This window comes from Brachypodium distachyon, chromosome 5, assembly GCF_000005505.3.
Source record: "Brachypodium distachyon strain Bd21 chromosome 5, Brachypodium_distachyon_v3.0, whole genome shotgun sequence".
Lineage (NCBI taxonomy): Eukaryota > Viridiplantae > Streptophyta > Magnoliopsida > Poales > Poaceae > Brachypodium > Brachypodium distachyon.
The window spans coordinates 26037064-26051181 of NC_016135.3; the positions used below are offsets into that span (position 1 = coordinate 26037064).

Here is a 14118-nt window from a genome sequence, read left to right on the forward strand (position 1 = left end):
CCTCGTTAATTACTCCACCCCCCCCCGGCCACCGGAGACCCTTTTGTTTGTTTATTGGGCGTCACAGATAAGATAGCAACGCCCCCGCGCTGGTGCTGTGGCTGCTCCGGGCGGCCGGCCAGGCGCGTCCCTGTCGCGAGCCCCGCGCGCGCTGTTGCTTCCCTCACCCGACTCCTCATCCCTCCTAGAGACGGTAACAGCCAGTGCCCAGATTACGAGTTCAGACATGGACGTGATAGTTGCCATTATACGACTAGTATTTTCCATATCGTCGATCGACCCAGAGATCTCTGGTCTGGTCTTGGTTCTGGTCCCTCCCTCACCCGGCTGCAGATCTTACTATCAATAGTTTGATGCATGCCAGTTCGTCCTTACCCGAATGGTGCATACTGCAGCCTGCGCTTATACTTAAATTGGAAGCTGTATATTTTAGTGCTGTGATCGAGTTTGATACCCAGCTCAGCTGGTTTATCCAAACGAGTGCTACAAACCAACCACACATGTTGCAGCAGCCGGTCAGGTCTCCACCTGCATGTAGACACACCATCTTGTCTTTGGTTCATCGATCTCGATGTTGCCAGTTAAACGGGGCCATACTCGGGTGGCCGTATGAACGCCACATCACCGACAAGATTCATGGAACCAAGAAGTCGTTGCGGCCGCTGTTGGTAACAGAACACCAGTAGTCCAGTACTACTGACTCTTCCTACCTGCACACACACGCGGGCAGTCAGTGAGGCGTACCCAAGCCCCACTTATATTTCAACGCTCTCTCTCACACGTGGCTTCCGCAGGTCTAAACATGGATCGAAAGGACGCTGCAGTTTAATTGCGGTCTTGAACACCCCTGGAAGCCGTGACGACTCGCAACTCGGAAGTCTGTAGTCTAGATAGTCTCCAACCACAGGCACGGCCCAGGTTGGCACCACGACGTGGATTCTCCCCTCCCCGTCCTATCAAGCCCCAACACGATGCGTTCCTATCCGCCCCGCACCGACCTCCATCGTGCATCGACCGTCCCATGCTCGGTGCGGCGCCGCTTACCCATCCTCACCGACCCGAAGACCTGGCGCACCTGGACGTACAGCCTAGACCGGCGCGCGGGTGGCCACTCGTACGAGTCAGGCGAACGAAACGGGTGACGTGGCGACCGGATAGGATCTGCGACTCGCGGTCGCGGCAGGACGAGACGAGACGGGACGGGATTAGGCGGTGCTGATCGCGCGGGGGACGTCATTAGGGCAGCATGCATGATTAGGGAGCCCCGGTCAGATAATGCGCGCGGGGCGTACGTTGCCGTCGCTGGCAAGCAAGCAAGTTGGTTGACGTCTGTATGTGGCTTGGCTTGGCTTGTCCGCACTAGACGAGACGGGGCCGGTGGATGGACGTGGGCAGAGATGCCGTGGACGGGGGAGAGGGAAACGAACGTCCGCGTCCGCGCGCGCACGTCACGCCCCCCATGGGGTTTTACGCCACCTATAGCCCCCCGGCCTGCTCGTTCGTTCGTTCGGCCGTCCTCGTGTCGGTGGTGCCGGTGCGCGCGCGGTTGGCCAGCGGAATTTAGTTCCACGTCCACCAAACGTACGGCGAAAGCGCGCGTCGTCTGGCCGATGGATGGATAATTTCCCAATTGATTGACCCGGGAGAAAGAGTACTCTCCCATCCCCTCTATACCTGGTGCAAGTGCAACGCGTACGCGCGCCAAAGGCAACACCTTTATGTGCTACAGTGCTAGTCTGTTCGATCCATCGCTCGTCTTGCTCGAACTCATCAACACGGAATTCTGGTTTTTATGCCGTGCTAATTGACTCAGAGACGAGTACTGGTCTGTTTTCTTTTTTTTCTTCCCACAACCGATCTCGTCTGGTTGTACCATTCATTGATCATGGAGGAGTATATATAAAGCTAGCTTGACTGGTCTCGTACAAGGGATTTAATTGTCTCGCTCTCTCTGGACTTAAGCACTTGTCGGTTGTGTACTCCATGAGCATGTACGTACAGGAATCGATGTATCACGCGGGGTTGGGGTCAAGAAGTTCACTGGTTAAAATATTGTGAAAAAAACGCTACGTCTACTAATATTTTCTTAAGTGAACAACTTTTGTCACAAAACCATGGCACAAATTTCCTGCTGTCCATATTTTCTGCTTGCAGCTCACCTCCTGCAATAACAAACTACTGAGGACTAAAATTTCACAGATATTACTAATTGACAGCTTAATCACATGCTCGTAAAAAAAGCTCAGTCACGTGAAACGTTAAAACGGTCAATAGAAACATGAATTACCGTACATCAGTTCTTGAATCTGTCATTCGTGTACTGAAAGCCCGGGGAACGAAAGCAGTGCATGCAGTACATGGGACGCCATGTAGCTCTCGATTCCGCGTGCTGTTGGCATCCACCACGACAAAAACGGAACTGAAAGGCCCCCTTTTCCGTGCATGCAGCGCCCGGCTTTTCTTGACCTCAACTCAAGAGGGGGGAGTTCCTAAAGAGATGCTACCCTATTAATAGTCTACTGGCCTCACGAGGCACCAGCCGGATGCAACACCGCACTCGATGGAGGCAAAGCAGCTACCCTCCAACTCTATCCTAGAGCGCCAGCGATATACTCCATATATATAGTCGTCACTACTTATCCTAGCTAAGCTATACCACGGGCTAATCTCGATCAAACATGCATGTGGTCCAAAGCTAGGCCTCCTCTTTTTCGAGCCCGCCCACGCGCGCCGCGCAAGCGACAATCCATGCCGGTCTTTCCCGGCCACGTCGCGTCCCCCACGCGGGCACGGCTCGCATCAGCAAAGCAATACGGTCTCGACGGGCTTCAATCTCACCGGGGGCCACTCAGTGTCGTACTGCGTGATACTGATACCGCGACGTCTCGGAGGGGTTGGTGTAGTGTGTAGTACAGTACGTCCCCGGCCAGCTCGATTGGCCGCTTAGATTTGCATGATTTGGGTTTGGATTTTAGGACACGGATGGGAGCGAGCTAGCTAGCCGGCCACCCGGCCGGCGCCAGCTATTCCCACCCCAATTATGCGTCGCGGCGGCTGGCCAGTTCACCTAAAAGGAAGCAATTATCAGGATTGAAAGAAAGATTAGCTCGACCAAGACGTATTGGACGTCGACCGACCACATAGCTTCAAACTAAAGCTTCTCTACGAAATTTATACGAAAGTATCCAATTATTGCCGATTCCTATCTAGTACTTCCTATCGATTGAGAAAACATTTTTAATGAATCAGGCCACATCGATCGAGAGTTTTTTGTGTGTAGCTAACCGAACATTCCTCATTTATGCACGCAAAACGTGACTCAAGGCCGTCATTCGTGCACGGTAATGTGAAATGAAACTTGGGCATCAAGCAGTTGAACGTACAGGAAAAATCGAGCTGGCGGCACACGGAGGTCAACAAAATTACAATGTGGCGACAAGTGCCCATGAGGGTTGGTGAGGAACAACAAACAGAGCGAAACGAAACGATCGACCGCGACATCCAGATTACCCAAACAGAATTTTCCTCGTCGATCCTTCCTCTCTTGAGAGGCTCTTGACCCAGGCCGATGATGTTGTTTCGATCTGCGTCCAGATTAATTACGCACGGTTCTGTGAAAGGAGAGAGCGAATTGATGCTCAAGTCCAATACGGATATGGACGGAGGACCCATCCGGTGTCCGGACGTACGTACGCACGCAGGTTAGACGGTGGACCTAACGAGTTCCGATCGGTGCCGCTAGCTCTCGGGCGTCCTTCCAAACAGCACGGTGCGTAGTACACAGTGTTTGTTTCTGCCGTCGACGTCCTCTTCCTGGCCCCGAGCCGGAGCTAGTTTATCATTATCCCAACCAAACTCTAATCATACCCCCACCCACGCAAAAAATCCCGATACAAATACCGCCCAGGAAATAAGATAGCCCCGGAAGAAAGAGAAACCAAAAGCTACTCCTCCGTCCGTCCGCCCGCCCGGCTGTCTGTCTGATACCACTGCACACCACAGGGCGGCTGGCCTGCCTCAGCTAGGTAGCCAGACATCTAGGTAGCTGCTGCTTCTTCTTCTTCTTCGCTGATGCAGGGCGAGTATCGCTCTTCCAGCGAGGACTCGGCGGGGTCTGCTGCTTCTGCTGCTGCTGCTGCTGCGGCGGCCATGGCGCCTCTGGCGGCTGCTGCTGCGGCGGTGTCAGCCAAGGAGGAGCAGGTGACCGTGGCTGTGGCGCCGCCGCCCTTGTTGCCTCTGCATCACCATCACCACCACCAGCAGCAGCAGCAGCAGATGCAGGGGCAGAAGCGGCAGTACCGCGGCGTGCGGATGCGCAAGTGGGGGAAATGGGTGGCGGAGATCCGGGAGCCGCACAAGCGGACGCGCATCTGGCTCGGCTCCTACGCGACGCCCGTGGCGGCGGCGCGCGCCTACGACACGGCCGTCTTCTACCTCCGCGGCAGGTCGGCAAGGCTCAACTTCCCCGACGAGATCTCCGGGCTGGCGCCGCTCTCGTCCTCGTCACCGGCGCCGTCCGACGAGGCCGATGGCGCGCTGTCCGCGGCGTCGATCCGGAAGAAGGCCATCGAGGTCGGGTCGCGCGTGGACGCGCTCCAGACCGGCATGATGCCCGTCCCCGCCGCGTCCGTGCCGCAGCCGACGCCGCCCGCCGCGGCGCACCACCGCGAGCGCCCGCTGAAGCCGCGCACGCACTCGCAGGAGGAGGAGTTGCTGGAGCAGCAGCAGCAGCAGAAGCTGCAGCGGACGGCGTGGAACGGGCGGGCCAAGAACCCGGATCTCAACCAGGCGCCCAGCCCGGAAAGCTCCGACGCCGAGTGAAGAAGCCGCCGGCCTCAGCAAGCTGCTAGCGTCTTCCACTACTCCACAGCCAGAGAGCAAAAGACGATGCAGTCAGTCAACTCGATTCTCCAAACGAATTACAGCGTATGATCATCAGCACAAGCAACTCGATCCCACCCGCCTAGCTACTACCTATTCCTCCATCTCCGGCTCTCCTCCGCTGCTGCTGCGGCGGCGGCGGCGACGGGCCGGCGGTGGGGCAAAGTGCTTAATTGGTCGGTGGCGAGATTTTTTTTCGATACGTTCTGGATAAGAACAAGGGAGGGAGAGGAGAGACGGGGGACGCCACAAGTGGCGGTCTTTCCAAATGTCAAAAAAGACAGCTGTAACAGTGATAAAAAAAACAAGTCGTCTCGTCGCCATCTCTTTCTTTTTCTCTCTTCCTTCTTGTTATCGAGTAGATAAGCAAAGCAGGGAGCTTGATTAGCAGTACAACAGACGGCTTAATTAATCCTCCCAATTGCCCGTCCACTTTCTCTGCTTTGTTAGTCGCTCCCGATAGCTGCCATGCCACTGCCTGGCATCGATTGCCGGTGGATTATTCTCACGTATATACAATTGCCCCTGGCCTGCTCAATCGATCCCACCCAACTCGCGTAATACTCATCCAGTTGTCTGCTGGTGAGTACGAGGCCGGGCAAGCAAATCCGCGTTAGGTTAGGCATCATTCAGCGGCCACTAACCAGCCTTTTGTTTTCTTCTTTTCCATGACCGTGTGATTCTGCCGGTGCAATTATGGATGAGGAAGGCCGAACCGCCGTGTCGGTAATCTAATCGCTAACTGCAGTAGTGTACGAGCTACAGTATCACGAGGTTTGGAACCAATTAGGCAGAGAGGAATCGTATGTAGGTGCAAGTACTGCCAGTCCTGGTGCTAATGGCGTGCATGGGAGATCTGGGTGGGTGTTAGGCCACCACATTGGAAAGAAAGAAAGCCAGCAGCACCGGCCGTCGTGCGTGATGATTGATTTTGGGTTTTTTCTTCTCTGCGTGCGCGGATCGAGCCAAAGTACGTACGTACTACTGTGTCCTGTCCCTGCCGCCAACTTTCTGTAGCCGATCAAACTGTTAATCAGCGGTCACGACAGTACGTAGGCATCTGCAACGGCAAAGCAAGAATCATCGTGCTGGATTGGACCCGGATCATTCGATTCCGATGACAGCATTCAGAGTCTGCCGCACGCCGTCAGTTAACGAGTAACAACAAACAGCTAAGGAAAATCTCGAAAATCTAGCGGCGGGTAAGCTTTAGGGGCACGGGGACGGTGCCGGTAAGCTTTTCTGGGTCTTGGCCTTGGAGGTGACGGATCGGCAGGGGCTAAGTAACGACGGCACAGGTGTCGGCACATGCTGCTACTAATGCAGATACGGACCGCGGGGGAGAGAGGCGGCCAGTGGAAGAAGACGGCAGCAGTGCGATTTCAGTACGGTGTACATGTGCCCCGGCCCACTGTTCCAATTGCTCTCGGATCTCACCTCTGGCCATGCATGCTGAAGCTGAACTGCTGGGTCGGTCTCTGCTGAATCTGAGAATCTGAATCTTTATAAATGCAAATCCATGATTGCTCCTGTATCCTCCAAATATTTTCCGTGTCATTTTCAGTTAATCTTCCCACCTACGTGCGTACTCAGATCCTCTGGATTCTCGTTTAAATTTCCTATGGCTACACGGACCCAGTCGTTGTTGCACTGCCTTGCCGGAAGGAGTATACGCTTACGGCTTACACAAAGGGAAGCGAGGAGGTGGCTTTCACGTCCCTTCTTTGCCTGGCTATCTATCGCCTCCATTTCTGGCCTTTCCGGCGTCCTCCCTCCCAATTGGAGCAAACAAGGCATCCAGGAAACACGCACGCCATCGCCAAAAGGTTCTTTCGTTCCGGGCAACCACCACGCCACGCACCCAGCCTGGCCGGCTAGCGAGCTAGCCATGCCCAATAAATACCCTGTCGCGCACGCCCTCCAGATCGTCCATGGCTTCTTTCCGAACGGTCGATCGCCGTTACGGGCCTGTTCCAAAGGCTCTTGCAGGCCAGAAAGAGCCCATTGCCCTCTAGTAAATTGGGCCCGGAATCACGTTGTAGGCCCACCAAACTTTGTTTTAGCACTTTGCACGCGCGGCGAAAATGGAGGGGGCAGAAAAACAGTCCGTATCTCATCGATCAGTTCGTGCAGTCTATAGGGGACATCCGATACTTGCAGCAGTTGGTGCATAGCACAACAGGCAAAGAGCTGTTAATACTCCAATCCAGGTCCGGTAGGACTTACCAAAGCATTGGCCTCAAAAAAGAACCTGAAGAAGACATCCATGACACTTTGCAGGCAGCGGGGAGAGAGCGACCGATCGGACCAGCTAGCAGAAGAAACGGTACCCTGCCGGTGAGAATACAGCGACCGGCCTGTCCGTGAACAATACGTATCAGTCAGTCCCCGTGCGCCACAGCTGTACGTGCGCCCATCGATTTCCCGTCGTGCTCCATGCCGGTGCCGAATGCCGATGCCGATACCGATGCCTGGCCGCGGCTGGGACGCGCGCATGGGTGCGTGGCCAGAGAACAGCGGCCATGGCGTGCGACAGCGAAGGGTGACGACGTCAACAATTGCGTGCCGGCTTCTCGCGGCACCTCATCTCCGTGGCCGACAAGAAACACATACATACAGGTACAGGTGCAGCCAACTTGGCATGAGATCCAGACCCAACCGAGCTGGCTGAGCTACCTGAGCATACCCTGGAGAAAAAGCCCATGCCCATGCGAGCGTAACCGCTGCCTTGCATTTCGTCAGGACTCAGGATGGATAGATAACCACTCCTCCAGCCGTGGGTGCATCCAGGAGCCATGACGTGCATCACACAACAAAACAATATATAGAGCGGCTATCATGTCACATGTTTGAAACTAAGTCCATTATACCAGCCATGAATAGTTAAATACGAGGAGACAGATCCCAGGGATTATTTTGCTGCTGCAAGCCAGGGGGGCATTATGCAGCTTACAGACCAGTTTTGATCGGAATTGTAGGTCAATGTGAAAAAAATTCAGCCAAAATAGCACGGTAATGTTGAATTTTTTGTAAATGATCTTTGTAGTTGAATTGGCATGACTGCGACGAGCGAGCCTCGCAGCCTCTATGATGATTTAGGTCTTCAAGGCGGTGTTCTTGCAAATCGGACACAGATTCTTCACCACTAGCCACTGCCTGATGCAACCAGCATGGAAGTCATGCCCGCAGTGAAGTGTCCCAAGATCATCCCCGTCAATGTACTCTTCCTGCATAAAAAAAAGACGCAATGTGATTAAGGAACTTATATGAATTTTTAGTTTGGAGTGTAGCCTCAGCATTTTTATGGATTCTGATAACTTGAAGAATGAGCTAAGGTTCTAATTTCAAAGATTTCTCCAAGATAATCCCTAGGCAAGACGCTGACTGAAAAGAAAGGCGTGTAAGTTTGAGCGAGCAAAGCACAATTTAATGTTTCTTTTTAGCATACTGTCTAAGTGTTCATGACTCCAAATATTGTTTCGGAAAGTAAATATATGGATGGAAGCAGCAGGCAAGTCTGATTATTTACCCGAAAAGGATTCAAGTTTTAGAAGACTTCAAAAAAATTGAACAAGTATGAAGGACCGGACCAAAGACTTAAGTCTATTTCGAAAAATGATGACTGGACTGCAGATTGTATGCACTACTCCTTTTCCCTTTGCGCGTAGCGCAGGTGTGATTAGTACTAAATGGCTTTGTGATTCAAAGGTTTAGATCAATTCTATAGCTTACTTGGAGTAAAAAATTGAATGCAAATGCTTATATAAGAACTGAAGCAGCGAATGTTTCCAAGTTAAATACTCGAGAGTGGTGGACATAAAGAGTAGAGTGCTCGGAGCATACTGGTACCTGACAGATAGAACATGGCTCATGTTCCACAGATGATAATCTCCACGACGAGAATTTCCTTTGCTTCAGGAGATTCATCACATCTTCCTCACTGAGGCCAGTGCTAACATTTCCAATCCTTTCCTCCAGAGCTAATAGCTCCTGAAAGATGAGTAGACAACAACTATCTTCAATAAATTTCAGTTCGTACGAATATACAGGTAATGCCACAATAAGGAAAACAGACCTCATAAGACATGTTGTCTATGTCAAGACGCATATCCCTGTGCCTATCATGAATTTCGACACCGCCATAGAAAATAGACTGCTTCAAGAACAGATAGGTATAGATACAAAGTAAATCCCACAAGAATAAGCAGAGCTAAAAAACTCAAGGGAAACTTATATGATTAAAGTCTAGTTGTGCATGTGGCAGGTTCACGCCATACTAAACAAAGGCGCCCACCGCCCAGGAACCTAACATCTTAGGAAAAGATCTGTCGTTTCAGCATCTGATATACAGGCTATTTATTATTAAAAAATAATCAAAATAAGAACTAGATGTGATAAGACAACAAACGATTTCAGAAATGAAACAAGGGGCACGGCTCCTTTAATATAAAAAACAGCTACACCCTTTTTAAAATTATGGGCAGTTCATTTTTCTGATTTTTTATCTTCCACAAGTACAGGTTCAGTATGCAGAGATTTATGCGCTATTACTGCCATAGTTCCAAACAAAGTACTACCTCCATTCCTAAATTTTAGTACAAATTTGAACTAAAACCACGACAAGAATAGGAGTACTTGTCAAAGTTAAAACTATGTATACTAAATGTTTTCTTGCCCAGCTAGTAGGTTAAGTTTTGCCAGTCTTGCTGGAAACTCAAGAACAAACAACAGGCCACTACATACAATACTCACAGTCCCTCAGATCCATATTCCATTTCAGTATATTCTGATTTTCTTTACAAACACTACTTGAAAATAAAAGATAGCATGCTCATATGACAAGTTCTGTTGCTGACCTCAAATCTGACATTCTCCCCTCTGTGTATCATTTCAAGCGCATTACGGATCTGTTGACAAATAAACCAATTAGTACCATATCTTGGCATGAAATTCCTCACAGTTTAGAAGTAAATGAATGAAATATGTATCCGTAAACAGTACATATAAACATGGGTGTTCTCTAGCATAGGACATGACCAGAACAGAACATGAAACAGCCAAGTGATCTGTTTCGTGAAAACACAAAAAATAAGATACTGGTGCGTTGCAATTACAAATTTTTCTGGAGTCAATCAACGCACCTCCATTAATCTTCGGCCTTCCCTACTCCTCGTTGGTAATGGAACACCCCAAACACCATCACCTTGTCGTTCCAATAGAAACCCTGACCTTAAACGTGGGTGCTGCTGACTACGAAGTGCTCCAGATAGACGACCTAGCTCCTATAAGAAAGAAGAATTCCATCAGATTAACAAAAAAGGGCAATCAAACAAGAAGACTAACACACCGACACGTGAGAGGAAAAGTTACCTCTGATAAATTTCTAGTATGGCGTCTATGCAGGTTTTGATGATTGATAAATTGGGAGCCTGAACTGGCATTAGCTCTTGATACGGAGGAAACATTTCCTGCAATGGCAGTGCTGCGACCATCAGAGTTCCAGTTAGACGATTCTGGAACCGGATGTCTCATGTCTAGTGCGGCAAGTGGGGATGGATTAGGGAAGTTGGGAGCTACAACATTCCACCCAGTTACTTCGTCGCCACTAAAAATTCTGTTCTCCAAACTGCCTGCTCTCGATGATGAAGCTTCATGACCAGCGAATCGGTGTGCAATTTGTGGAATACCAGGGACGACATTTACAGGGTGTTGGTACTGCAAGTTGAGACCACCGACCATGGGAATACCCTCTTGTGGTTCATCAAATGTAGTCTGAAGGGGAGGCACCTGATGATTCCATGAGCTTGGATGTCTGATTGTACTCGAAGAGGGCCATACACCATAGGGGCTAATCTGCTGAGCTGTGGTCATTCTTGCCCGGAAACTTCTTTGTGAATTTCCTGAATTATTATTGCCTCGGCTAGGATTGTTACTGCTGCTAGATGGCAATCCTACAGTAGCTCCATAACGGGGGAGTTGTTCCTCGATGGAACTTGGAAGTAACAAATAGTTATGAGAGGACAGATTTGTGCTAGGAGGAGGATTGAAACTTGAAGAAGGGATGTTATGGAAGACATTATCATTCCTGTGGGAAAAACTTGTGCTAGCACCTGCTGAACATTGCCCGTGGACTCCCTCAATATTTTTCCTCTTGCAAGCTAAACGGCGACCATCTAGGGAACTGCCTGGTCTGTGATCAATGTCCTCTCTCATTAGTGGAAAATTGCTCAGGGGATTTTCTGAAGCATTCGAAGAAGAAAATGACTCTGGCTGCTCGTCATTTAAGATGAAAGTCCTGTATGGATGTAATCTTAGCTCAGTGGCCTGAGCGTTTGTACCATTACGAGAACATCCAACATATTGCTCTGAGCCTTGAGCGGTGCTATTCGCATTTGAACTCTGACCATATAGATCAAAACTGTTCACGTTAAGATTTATATCCCCGTTATCCAAAGAAAGGTTATGTTCAGCTACCATGCGCCTTTCGCCAATCCTTAAGCCACCACCAATATTTAGTTGCTCTGCTTTGATCATGTTGGAGTTCCCATAGTTTAGCGAATTGACACTTGAACTAGCTTCACCTGATTGCCAGAAACCTAAAAATTGGCCATCTTGATGTAATTCATTTTCATGTGGAATGGTTGCATCACTGCGGTTCATTTCATAACCTTGAAGATTCTGTGATTCTACTGATCCAAGAATGTTATTCCAGTATGCTTGTTGATCCATGACAGGGTTGCCTGAACTAGATCCATGATCAAATCCGAAGACTTCAGCTAACTGTTCGACAGAATTCCTCTGCCCTTGCATTATCAAAGGAACGTCCTTTCTACAAGTTGATATGCGGCAATAGCATTTCAGATGCTGTTACCGCTTTCCAGCAATTTAGGTGTGACCTGCCAATGTAGAAAAAAAACATCAGAAAATTGGTAATGAAAATTTATTCTGAGCATCCCATAAAAAACCCAGCAATTCAAGTAGCAGAGTCAAATATTAATTCGGTACTAAGTTATTATACCTTCAAGGCTTACCACTAAAAAAAGATTATCCCTGTCAACTCATTAACCCCCATCTCTGCTATCCAAAACACTGTGCTGCAATCTTCTTTGTGTGGTATCTCTAACAGATCGATATCTATACAAATTTGGAACAAAGATGCAATCTTATTCCTCTCTCCTACAGTACCTGGAAGTAACTACACCCTGGGTTGTACTACTAGAAGAGGTAGCAGCAATTCATTCGTGAGTGCATTAACTCATCAAACTGTAGCGATCTTGGTGTGAGCCGCATTTGGTGTGGTGTGTGGATGTACCAAACTTGATGGCAAGTTTGGTCATGCTGTTGCAAGCAAAGGTAGTGGTGCTGATGCATGCATTTCTTTTTTCTTTTATTTGGTTGGAAGCGAAGGTGATGCATGCATTTTGATTTTAAAGGGAGAAAAACACGGTGATTCCACATTGCATGCGACCTAAACAGATGGTCCGCATGCATGCAGACGGGGCCCATTGCTTCTGTTCTGTGTGGACGCCCAAAAAACACGCCCTTTTCTTGCGCATTTATTTTCCCCTTCGCTTTCAGTTTTGCAAAAGGATGCGGTAAAACAAGCAAAAGTGAAGACAAAGGCGGAGGTAGCCATCCATGGGTTTTCAATGTTACAGATCAATTTTCTTCTCTTATCACAAACTTGATGGGTAACCAACGGATGAAGAGATTTAGCTAACCCAGAAACACCCAATTCATCTCTGTCTGACGCCCAAAAACAGAAAGACGAATTATGAAGATGCATCTGAAGGTTAGAGAATTTTCTGCTAGCAAAGACATAAATTTTTTGTGCCTTTTTTGGTATGAAATATGTCCCAGGCTTGAGAAAACATATGGTAGAATGAACCATGAAGGAATCAATAAGACAGACAATATGTTCTGAGTAAACCATGGAACTTCACCAGATGGAAACGAATGCCCAGCAGATAGCAGTATAGAATCAAACAAGAAGAAAAACAAAAAACAAAATAAACAGAGAGATGGGAAACAAACCGTACCTGAAACCGGCCCCGATTCTTTCAACAACTTGTCAGAACCCGCAATCCCAGCAAAGAAGAAAGCTTCGTTTCCTCCTGATCCTCTCCAGGCAAGAGAGGAGCCTGAAGAATCAACCCAAGCAAGAAATGGATGAACAATCGCTAGAGAGAGAGAGAAGGCCGAGGAGAAAGATGGTGGGGGAAGATGTGGAGACCGAATTCAGAGGGATCGATGCGATGCGGGTGGGCGGAGAAGAACAGGAAGAGAATGGGTGGAGGAAAATCTGTCAAAGAGAGGGAGAGAGGGAGAGGGGGAGAAAGACAGGCAAGGGGAGAGGTTGGGGGTGGTGATGAGAGGATGTAATGGAGGAGAACAGAGGAGAGAAGTTTGGCAGAATTCGGATTTATTTATTTCTCTGTCTCTCCCTCACTCGTCCCTCCTCCTTGGTCTTGGAACGAGTACAGGTATTCCTTTCCTCCCCCACTTAAAACCTTTACAAATACTGCTCTCCGGTACTTACGATTTAGCAGCTCTTGAAGAACGGCCAAAGATAACACAAGAGGCCTGCGCTGTGTGCTGTGCTGTGTTATCTTTCACATGACCCTGTTTCTCTGCATTTTTAGCCCCCTTTTGGAGGGTCCTTGCAAGCCTCTCTTTCTTTGCATGCTCATCTTTTCCAGCCTTTGGCATTGAATATTTCCTTTTCTTTCCCTTTGCTTGAGCATCCATCCCCTCTCCCGCCCGCATTGAATATTTTCTGGGTGTAATCCAAGTGTCATGAGGTACGGCCCCGGGCTGGGCCACATTTGTCAGTTCGTCATAAAAATAGGATGTTGAGGGTTGGATGCATAAAAAAAAAATCATTGGTCAAGTTGCCATTTACTAGCATCACGCTATCGGCTATCATCTTTTAATGAAGAACGTCCCCGGAATAATCGTATAAGATCCGTTTAAAATCCATCCATAAATTAAGATGGATTGCATCAATGACCTCCCATGAAAACCGAAACGAAACCATGTCCTACGCATGAAAACCATCATGCGTACAACCATGTATTTTTACTACTAGCACTCGCACGTTTCATCCTCTCCCTCCTCCTTTTCTGCATCTCAGTTTCCTCCTTCCTGGTCAACCGGAGCAGATAGAAAACCCCTATATATACCTTCGCAGAAATACGCAAAAGGGGAATAAAAACAGATCAGATTTGCCCATCTACT

At 49.1% G+C, this 14118-nt stretch overlaps 2 protein-coding genes and 1 long non-coding RNA gene across 4 annotated transcripts; 1 reads left to right on the forward strand and 2 right to left on the reverse strand.

Moving 5' to 3' along the window:
* Positions 1-1879: 1879 nt before the first annotated feature.
* LOC112269267 lies at positions 1880-2872 on the reverse strand. Its single transcript, XR_002960841.1, has 2 exons — positions 2293-2872; positions 1880-2162 (listed from the first exon to the last, which is right to left on the reverse strand). It is a non-coding gene; the product is annotated as an uncharacterized LOC112269267 (long non-coding RNA).
* A 959-nt stretch (positions 2873-3831) lies between these two features.
* On the forward strand, positions 3832-5302 carry LOC100835071 (ethylene-responsive transcription factor RAP2-1). The gene has a single exon (XM_003580646.4). The coding sequence runs from the start codon at positions 4072-4074 to the stop codon at positions 4819-4821; it is 750 nt and encodes a 249-aa protein (XP_003580694.1). The 5' UTR covers positions 3832-4071; the 3' UTR covers positions 4822-5302.
* A 2425-nt stretch (positions 5303-7727) lies between these two features.
* On the reverse strand, positions 7728-13411 carry LOC100835376 (probable E3 ubiquitin-protein ligase HIP1). 2 transcript variants are annotated; one of them, XM_010242225.3, is made up of 7 exons: positions 12921-13411; positions 10252-11777; positions 10023-10163; positions 9738-9788; positions 8957-9037; positions 8731-8871; positions 7728-8108 (listed from the first exon to the last, which is right to left on the reverse strand). In XM_010242225.3, the coding sequence occupies exons 2-7, from the start codon at positions 11689-11691 to the stop codon at positions 7977-7979; spliced, it is 1986 nt and encodes a 661-aa protein (XP_010240527.1). In that variant the 5' UTR covers positions 11692-11777; positions 12921-13411; the 3' UTR covers positions 7728-7976. The 2 variants fall into 2 exon arrangements, with proteins under 2 accessions (XP_010240527.1, XP_003580695.1); XM_003580647.4 differs by having other exon boundaries at positions 8957-9034; positions 12921-13408.
* Between the last annotated feature and the right edge of the window lie 707 nt (positions 13412-14118).